This window comes from Heptranchias perlo, chromosome 39 (assembly GCF_035084215.1).
Source record: "Heptranchias perlo isolate sHepPer1 chromosome 39, sHepPer1.hap1, whole genome shotgun sequence".
Lineage (NCBI taxonomy): Eukaryota > Metazoa > Chordata > Chondrichthyes > Hexanchiformes > Hexanchidae > Heptranchias > Heptranchias perlo.
The window spans coordinates 11388957-11399128 of NC_090363.1; the positions used below are offsets into that span (position 1 = coordinate 11388957).

The 10172-nt window shown below is 48.9% G+C and overlaps 1 protein-coding gene across 1 annotated transcript; it reads right to left on the bottom strand.

Moving 5' to 3' along the window:
* Nucleotides 1-1544: 1544 nt before the first annotated feature.
* LOC137305235 (zinc-binding protein A33-like) lies at nucleotides 1545-9837 on the bottom strand. Its single transcript, XM_067974080.1, has 6 exons — nucleotides 9085-9837; nucleotides 8899-8994; nucleotides 8574-8807; nucleotides 7865-7887; nucleotides 7652-7767; nucleotides 1545-3083 (listed from the first exon to the last, which is right to left on the bottom strand). The coding sequence occupies exons 1-6, from the start codon at nucleotides 9493-9495 to the stop codon at nucleotides 2464-2466; spliced, it is 1500 nt and encodes a 499-aa protein (XP_067830181.1). The 5' UTR covers nucleotides 9496-9837; the 3' UTR covers nucleotides 1545-2463.
* Between the last annotated feature and the right edge of the window lie 335 nt (nucleotides 9838-10172).

Here is a 10172-nt window from a genome sequence, read left to right on the forward strand (position 1 = left end):
CAGAACGTCTTTCGCTGGAACTGACCAACAGGCACCAGGATGTAGCTTGGATGGTGGCGAGAAGGGCCCTCCCTCGTGTGGTCTTTCCTGCATGCTCAGAATCTCAGCACCACTGCGAGCTGCCGTCGAAGCTGCAGTGGGAATGTGACTGTTGCCCATCTTGGACTGCCCTATCACGCAGAGGGCGTGGAGAGAAATGATTTGGTATTTGTCCTGGTTCATTCCCAACCGCTCAATAACACAGGAATCTGTGCTCTACGGGCTGTTCCCTGGGCCCACACCGAGACAGATTTCAACTCAGTGAAGGAGGCCTTTGGTCTGCCCAAAACCTGCTGGTCTTCCAGCTCAGGTAGCTGTCCACGACCGAGTACTGCCGACTGGAACACCCCAAGGTCCAGGAGTACGTGCTGTGAGACGCACTGAAGTGACGTACGCATTATGCAAAGGCTCCATGGGGAAAGATCACTGTATCAGCCCATCCCACCTTCTATTGTACACCATGTATTAGGAGATATGTGCTGTGTTTGAATTGTAATATTGGGATTGTTTGTGTACGTATGTATTGTATTGTTTTGAATTGTATTGCTTTGGAATTGTGTTTTTTACATTCAACTGTGTGTACCTTTAAATTCTACGATATAAAGTATATCTTGATTTTTTCAAATTAAAGAGTGTCTCTGTACCTTTAAAAACTCTGTCTCACTGCACAGATATTTAAAATGTATTGTAGGACGGTGTGATTGTTTCTGTACCTTTAACCTCTCGACTCACTGAACAGTTATTTAAAGTGTATTGTAGGATGATGTGTGTGGGAGGAGAGTCTGTGAGGTGAGGTAGGAGCAGCGCCTTTGTGCAGGGTGAGAATTACACTTTTTATTTTCTCTCTCCCCTCTGTCTTTCTCTTCCTCTCCTCTCCTTCCTTTCACTCTCTTCTCATTCCTCTTATTTATTTCTCTTTCTTTCTGCCTCCAGCTCCACTGTCTGTATCTTTTTTAATGCGTTTCATTCCCTCATCCTATTTCCCTTGCCTTTCCCCTTTCTCGTTCCTTTTTCCATCTCTCTCTTTACACTTTCTCGCTCTTTTTTCTTTCTTTCCTCTTTCTCTCTCTTTTTTTGCTTCACTCTTTCATTCTCTTCTTTTTCTCTCATTCACTTTTCTCTCTCTTTAAACTTCCTCTCTCCTTTCTTTTTTTCTCTCTCTTTCCTTTCTCTCCTCTTTATCCGGCGAGAATAGTAAGGGAGAGGGCTCCCACCACGGTCCAGGAATCGCAAGCCCCCGGGGTAAATCTCCCTCACTGTGACCTGACCCCCATGGTGTAATTCCACCCCGCCCGCTCCCTGTCATCACCCCTGCAGTGCACTGGACATTGCAACGGACAGGAATTCGCAATGCACCAGATGTTACTTCACTGATGGTGTTCAGGGTGCTTCAAGAAACCAAACTTCTGGCCCTTGTGGAGAAATGTAAACATATTTTTGAATATTTGGCATTTAAAGTTTTATTTCCCAAGCTCTGACAAAGGGCAGACTATTGACAACATATAGTCATTGCCACCAACTTTATTAACGTGACGTAGTTGGTATCACAAAATGGGAATATTAACATCATTTATTGAGTTACAGAAAACTTAAGCAAAGAGCATGCATTACCTCGTGTTCTGATCAGCTGCCTTCTATTCCAATAAACTCAGAGCTTCGCTCACACTGAGAGTGTTCTGTGCGGAATAGATTGTCAGGCTCGTAGTAGCAAGATCAGTCATATCAAAGTGATTGCAAAAGTATCAACTCCTCGATATTCTCGCTCGGACAATGACAGAAACTAAATACACCTGGAAAGTCAAATTTCTGTGACGTTATGGACATTGACATGAAATTACTCCCACTGACACTTGGAAACACCCAATTGAACGAAAACAAGATTTCAAGATAATTACAGGTGAGGAAGGCCATTCTGCCCATCTTGATCCATCCATCCAGACAGATCTTAACATCCCACCATTGTAGCATCAAATTCTTTCTGCAATGACTCCAGGGTTCTTGTCTCCATCACTCTATCTGGAACCTCACTCCACATGATGATGATACTTTGGGGTGGAATCAAGGTGGTTGTGCCCCCAAAAATGGTGGGCAGTAAGAGAGGAGAATTAAAACAGGGGCAATGCTCCCTCAGTACTGCACTGAAGTGTCAGCCTGGATTATGTGCTCAAATCTGTGGAGTAGAAGAGAGACAGGAGGGGTCCATGGGAGTGGGAATAATTGGACGGCTCTTTCAAAGAGCCGCCACAGGCACGATGGATTGAATGGCCTCCTGCGCTGTCTGATTCTATATGAGGCTGGTTACCACCTAAATGCGATTACCACCTGACTCGGGACCATCCGCACCACCTGTGACTGAGAGCGACGCCCAGCAGTTTGCAGCTGGCAGGAGGCAGGTCGGCGGTGTGGAATTATGGGATGGACCTGTTAGTGACCTTTAACCCCGCGGATTGTCAGCGGTGCTGAGTTTTTCCCGTCGTCATTCAGTCCCGGACTGAAGATCGGAAGGAGTCCCTCAGTGAAAGTGTGGGTGAAAGTGTGGAGATGGGACATGTTGTCCGCATTGTAAAATGACACCTGTCCGCCCTCATAGTCCAGGTACACCCCGATCATCCGGGGCTTCACACTCGGGGTGAGGGGGGTCCATGAGGGGTAGGTGGCGGCAAGATAACCACTTCCAGATTTCAGCCGCACAATCCAGTATCCGGTCTCAGGTCTTGCGTTAATCTCCTGTTTCCTGTTAATAGACTCTCGGGCCACTCCCACACTCCACCAAGTCTTGTTCCCCACCTCCACCTCCCAGTAGTGTCTCCCTGATGTGAATCCCTCCGATCCCAGGACACAGGCCCAGCGATCAGGGAGCGGCTGCCGTATGGTTGCGATTCTCACACGTGTCCGGTCCTCACACACAATGAGCTGGGGATTAAACCTCTCCGGGGTGTCAGGGAGCGGCTGCGGATTCCCTCCGTCTCTCACACTGGTCCGGTCCTCAGACACGATGAGCCGTGGATACGCTGTGTTCGTATCCAGAGTCAGAGAGGCTGGAGCTGGGGGAAGGTTAAAATAACACAGTCAGTGAGTGAGTTTCTTGCTGTGATTTATTCAAACATTTTCCTGTTTAAAGTGTCCACTCGGGGGATTCCCGGGACCTCGGGTGTTTTTAAAGGACTCCAGGTTCTGTTATTGGAATCTGCTCCCACCCGGGGGTTTACGCTCCTGGGGCCGCTCTGACTTCCTAACCCGGTCAGAGCTGAGCGGGGACCGGGCGCACATTGTGTTTTATTTTTGTCTTTCTTCAGCCCCTGGCGCCCTGATTCGACACCGACCCGCCACAAGGAACCCAGCGCCCCCTCGCCCTCCCCACTCCACCCCATCCAGAATCCCATGTGGTTCTCAGCCCCTGCAGAGTGACCCACGGGCCTGTAGAAATACACAAGGAACCGGCATCAAGAGGCTCCGATGTGACTTGGAGGCACAATCTCGGCCCGGAGACGTTACCCCTGAAATCCCACATCACCAATCAGCTCGATTGATGAGGGGAGATGGGGGAGGGGGAGGCGGAAATAAGAAACCAGAGGGAAAGAAAGGAAGAAAAGGTGAAAGAAGTAAAAAGTAAGGAGGGAACTGCTGCAGAAGAGAAGAAAGAACCGAGAGAGAGTGGAGGGGAACTAAACTCATCAGAGGGAATGGGATCAAGAACAGATCCCGCAGAGAGAGGGAGGGAAAGAGCTAACGCGGGGCAAACAGTGGGAAAGGGAGAGAATAAAGAGTTCAAGGGGAAAAGTAGAAAAGCAAGGGGATAAAGAAGCTGCGGCCCACAACTCAATGTGTTCAACAGCCTATCCCGGAACACGAGATAAACTGGAACAACCGGGCAGCCCCCAGATTCAGAGAAACCCGCCCCCCAACAGAAAAATCACACTGGACACAACAAACCGACATCACCCTGAATACAGTCCATCAACAAAATTATATCCAGGAATCTCACAGACTCCAACACAAAATCAGCCAAAACAAAACGGATCTCCATAAAAGGAGAGGTGGGAGTGTCATTTCTACAGGAGACCCTCCTCACCATTTGTGAACTGCTGCAGCCACAACTGCAGCCTCAGAGCAGGGCTCGGACATCATTGCTTGTGGATGTCAATGTAACCGTGGCACTGAACTTTTATGGCTTTGGATCATTTCAGGCCTCTGCTGGCGATATTCTTGACAGAGAGAAGCAGAATGAGCGAGCACGAGTGTGTGCCGCATTGCAGGCTTCCCCATGGTGCAGGGTGTCATTGACTGCACGCATGCAGCCATGTGTGTTCCATATCTCAACTCAGCCATCTTTATTAACAGAAGGGGTTCCACTCCCCCAATGTGCAGCTGGTGTGCGACCACACGCAGTGCATCATGCAGCTCAGTGCCTGCTACCCTGGCAGCAGTCATGATGCGTTCGTTATGCGGCAGTCCAACGTCCCAACTATCTTTGAACCGGCTCTGCTAGTCAATGGCTGGCTACTGGGTGACAAGGGCTATCCCCTCATGAGCTGGCTCATTTCTCCAGTCAGGCACACATGCACACGCACAGAGCAGGCCTATAATGGGAGCCATGCAGCCACATGAAACGTCATCGAGCACACCATTGGCATCTTAAAGCAACGCTTCCGCCGCCTGGACCGTTCTGATGGGGACCTGCGTTACTCAGCTGAGCAGGTGTCTCGATTCGTTATGGAATGTTGCCTACTGCAGATCCTCGCCCTTATGAAGGAACAGCCCTTGCCACCACCAATCTGGCAAGACCCTGAGGCAGAGGCAGAGGGGGAGGAGGACGTGGAAGAAGTGGAGGAAAAGGATGAGGAGGAAGAGGAAGAGGCAAGGAGGCAACAAGATGCACTGGCCCTGTCTGCCAGGGCTCTGCATGCTCACCTTATTCATGAGCGATATCTGTAACCTCATTGACACCTCCCAACTCACCAACAGTCTTACACTCCTCACCTTTCCACTCCCTCTTGACCATCAAATCGCCCTTCATACAATTACACATTGGTTCCTCCCGCAGCTTATCACATAAATAAAAACCAACACCAACTGTGACTTCAAATACAAATTCATAACGTTACACATTAACTCAAGTATAAAACATTACATTGTTCACCCTTGTGAATTCCATAAGTGCCTGTCGTTCATCTGCCTTTGCCCTTCCTGGTGCTCCTCCGAGGTGCATCCCCTGTGGTTGGAGCATGGGTGGTGGAAGGCTGCTGACCTTCAATTGAGGTGTGTGCAGATGGACTTGGAGGACAAACACAAGCAGCTGTGGGCCAGAAGAGTCCGGCTTCAGCCTGCACCATGGGCTGCAGCAGTCTGGCCTGGCTGGCTGACAGGCAACAGCAAGGGTACTGACAGAGTGGCAGGGGTGTGAGCAGCAAAGCTGTCATCCAGACAGAGGGCAGCAGGTTCAACTGCCATGGCGCCACAGCCACTCGAATGGGGCAAGAGCAGCAGGCACATGGGAACAACACCACCTGCACGTTCCCCTCCAAGTCACACACCATCCCGACTTGGAAATATATCGCCGTTCCTTCATTGTCGCTGGGTCAAAATCCTGGAACTCCCTTCCTAACAGCACTGTGGGAGAACCGTCACCACACGGACTGCAGCGGTTCAAGAAGGCGGCTCACCACCACCTTCTCAAGGGCAATTAGGGATGGGCAATAAATGCTGGCCTCGCCAGCGACGACCACATCCCGTGAACGAATAAAAAAAAAGCTACTCACCAATCCTGGTGTTCAACTGAAGGGCAGATGGATGGAGTGCTCTGACGCCTTGGAAGCCAAATTCCACAGTAGTGCCAACAGCCACGATAGCAGCAGTCTGCACTTCTAAAGCAGCAATCCGAGCTTCAATTGAAGCATGAAGAGCTTTGATGACATCGGATGGTGCTGCAGTGGAAGTCGTGGTATCGGCCATCCGGAGTTGCATCTTATGGGTTCCTCAGGTGTGCTGATGGAGGTGATCACCCATTCCATGTGGGTAAGGATGGGCTCCCAGCTCTGCGCAAAGCCCTGTGCCAAGTTTGAGGTGACTCCTCCATGCCCCTTGACATTGCATGCAGGCTTTCTGGCAGGCTTTCCAGTGTGTCAAGCATTTGGTAGTGTAGGCCCATCAGCAGTCCTCTGTAGCCTGGCCCATCAAAGTCATCATCTGACAGCAGAAACATTGTGCGACCTTGCACACCGGTGGAGCTGGCATCTGTGGTATCTGCTCACCCCGCACCGGCTGCTGTGCACTTGTGCCCGATGTCTCACCACATGCAGATCCCTACTCTAACCGAGCCTCAACAATATGTGTAGCATCAGTATCCGAGCTGTTGGCTGTGAGTGTCAGAACAAGTGATGGTGTGGCTTCATTGTCATTGTCTTCCTCCTCCACCTTGGATGGTGCCAGCTCCAGTCTTGGGTATCTGCAATGACAAAAGGAGATGGGTTGAGTTGTTGAGCCGGGAGAGGAGCAACTATGATGTGCGTGCTGACACCATCTACAGCACGTGAGTCAGAAAAGATTGTGGGATGTGGGAGATAAGATGCAGAATTAGGTTTGTAAAGACACCCTGCATTGTGACCTCCAGCGCCACCAGTGGCCACGGCCGCAGCGACAGCCTGTCCAATTATAAGAAGCACGGTCTCCTCCAGGGGAGTGCAGATGTGTCGGTGCGCCCATCCTCCCTCAGGTCTTTCATGCTACCAGCTCTTATGTGCCACCTCCTCCGGTAAGACAGAGGGAAGTGTACCAGTGAGTGTCCTGCAAGATGTTTGGATGATGTGCCTGTTGTGGGCGAAGAGCTGCCAGTGTGTGTGACCTGTGGGTGGTGGGTCAGTGGGTTGCAAGTGTGGTAATATTTGAGGGTGAGATGCAGCCTGCAAAGTGCTGCATTGCATACAGATGGGCAGCGTTTGTTGGTCGATGGGTGACTGGGTGTGTCATGGTGAAGTCATGTTGTGGTTGGTAGAACGTGTCACTTGACACTTGCATTCACTCACCTTGACCACTCGCGTCAAATCATTGAACTTGTTCCAGCACTGCACCCACGTGCGTGGTGCAATGCTCCTGACATTCACCTCCATGGCAACTTCCTCCCACTGCCTCCGCAGCTCGTGTCTGGAGGGTCTTCTGCCACCCTGTGGGTACAGGATGGCTCTCTGTTCATCCGCTGCCCCCACCAGGGCCTCCGCTGAGCTGTCGGAGAACCTCGATGCACGCTCTCTTGCCGGTCCAGCCATTTTACTTGTTAACCTCCACTGTTTGCATTTGCAGTGCACTTCCCCTTTAAGAAGTGCAGGCTGCCTTTAACTAGTCCGGGCCACGCCCCATATCGAGCCTCCTGGTGGGTGCAGTCTCTCGCCAAGGATAGCTCTGGCTGCAGGTACAAATAATGGAAATGAGCCTGAAGCACGAATCTCGCCTCCTGCCTGCACCGGAAACACCGGGCGCGGGTTATTCGCACACCGCGACCCTCGCGTCCGAATTTGCGCGTTTGCGAATTTAACCCCCACTCTCTTTGCTTTAATCTGATTCGTTATAATAAGAAATGAGTTATAAATCAGGACAAAGAAACATATAGGACGTTTACCGGGTTTGATGGCATCAATCATTTCTCTCCACACGGTGTACTGTAAAGGGCCGTTGAATTTTTCGATAGACAGGGCGCCATCTGCTAATGACAGTAAATTATCTTCCTCGCTCATCCTGCAAATATTCAACAATTGGTTATAAATTGACCATAAACACCTTTCTGAGTGATTTTCCCAAACTGTGCAGAGTTTCAGTAAAGAACATGTCCTACCTCCTCTTCTGACAAGTTTTCTCCTGAAATAAATAAAACACAAATCTGAGTTGACAGAAACTGACCATTTATATCCAGACAGCAGAATTACTCCAATTTGTGACAATCTGTTGATAATTCTGAATTCTCACTGCTGCCGACACGCAGATACAGAGATGACATTACAAAAAGGTACAGAAGCATCGGAGAAAGTGCAAAAAGTTCGATGTAGGATATATTTGAAAGCCGGACAGCAGAAATTACACCCAAATTATTAAATGCTTCTCATAGAAACAGGATATGGCTGAAAAATCTTAATTGTGTCAGACGATGGAAATCAACATCAGTCCCCCTCACAGACACAGTGACTCTCACACCCACCGGACCAGACACACCCACACACTCACTCAATGTAACTGTAACTGCATTGCAATGTGAGTTTCAGGAGAATATTAAACTCTTGGGCGACACGAAAATAATTACAAGCTAAGTATCAAGATCAGGGCAATTCATTCCCGGGATGGTTGCTGGTATTCCCGGGATTCTGTAGACATTGTGTGAGGCCCATTAGTTCGGTGACAATAAAAGATCCGCCTCGGAATAGACAAAAAAATCGATCGATTTAAAACAGTCCCGAATTATCTGGAAATTCAGCATTTACTTCAAAATTTTTGCTCATCATTTTGTGACTGTGAACATTCACTGAACTAAACTGAAATATAATCATCACCTTCAGAAATATCACACCGACTTTTTCCTCCATCTGTTTTTGAAACTTTGAGAGCTTCGCCTGAATAGAATTTAAATTCTTTTGAATTTCTCGAAGATTTTCCTCCATTGTTTCGAGAATCCTCTCCTCTTGTTCCCTGAGATCTCCGATTAAACGCTGCTCTTTCTCAGTGAGAATCTGGTGCATTTTAGCGAACTCGGATGTGATGCGGGTCTGCAGACTGCTCGACTGTTCCTACAAAATGAAATGTGAAAAATAATAATGTACCGCGATAAATGAACAAAACTAACCGAGATCGCAGAGAATCAGCACAGGGAGAACTCACCATAACTTTGGAAATCTGCTGCTTCTGTTTCACTTCAGTTTTCAGAACCGCCGTTTTCTTCTCTGTGAGAGAATCTAAGGAAGATTTCAGCTGATCCTGGGATTGGGAGAAAAAATCACAGAATGAAAGTGTTCGACCATGAAAATGAGATAAAATAATCAGGTGATCAAATCTGTTCCCTTTTACCTTGTACATTTCAACAGCTTCTTTAATCGGCATGAAGCGGTGGTCTCTGTGTTCCCGCGCATCTCTACAAATCATACAGATCAGTTTCTTGTCAGTTTCACAAAACAGCTTCACTTCTTCCTGATGTTCCTCACAGTGAAGTTTACTTTCCTTCTCTTCCGGATTCAGCTTTAATTTTCGAGCTTTCTCGGCCAGATTCGATAAGGCCCGACTCACCCTGAAGTTTCTTTCCGGAAACTCCTCTCTGCATTCCGGGCAGGAGTTTGTTACCTTCGGTTCCCAACACTGTGCGATACAGGAGCGGCAGAAGTTGTGCCCACACTCCAGTATAACCGGATCAGTGAAGAAATCAAGACAGATGGGACAAATTGTCTCCTCGGTCCAACTCTCTGCCTGCGCTCTGGAAGCCATGTTCACACTCAGCACTTCCTGATTCAAATTGCTTTCACTTTCGATGTTACTGGGCTCCCAAACACATTCAGATCAGTGATTTTACAATGCTGGTCACTGCAATACTCAGGGAATTATTATTATATACTCGTCTAACGCCCATCGACTTTTACAGGGAGAAACAAAACCTAACTTCTATGATTCTATTGCAGGCAATTGGGACTAGCTTCGTGGTATAAACTGGGCGACATGGACATGTTGGGCCGAAGGGCCTGTTTCCATGTTGTAACTTCTATGATTCTTATGATTCTATGATTCTAAAGCAGGATAAAGGACAGTGCTGGAGGACGGAGAGGCAATAATTGAACCTAGGCGCGGAGGGCGAAGGTCCAAGGAGTTGGCACTGGCGGAGGGGAGTGGGGGGGGGGGGGGGTGGAGATTGGAGAGAGGGAGGAGGCGGAGATGGGCCGGCATCGAGATCCCACTGCACTTTTCTCCAGACCGAGTTCGCTGCCGACTACAAACGCTCTGGTGAAACACGGTCTGAGATGTAGATCCATGAACTGAATTGTGTTAATGATTGTAGCCGCTCACCCTGAAGCACCGAGGGCTCGAAATTGCGCCTTTAAGAGATTTTGAGAGACATGATCCCTTTAAGAGATTCGGGCTCCCCCTGCTGGTGGAAAGTGCACTTGTCC

Bases quoted from the DNA above. Each gene is read 5' to 3' on its own strand.
- LOC137305235 (XM_067974080.1), bottom strand. From the start codon at position 9,495: ATGGCTTCCAGAGCGCAGGCAGAGAGTTGGACCGAGGAGACAATTTGT. The intron at 8,995-9,084 runs GTAAAAGGGAAC...TCCCAATCCCAG, and splicing joins AAGCTGTTGAAATGTACAAG to GATCAGCTGAAATCTTCCTT. The intron at 7,888-8,573 runs GTGATGATTATA...TATTTATTTCAG, and splicing joins TCGGTGTGATATTTCTGAAG to GAGAAAACTTGTCAGAAGAG.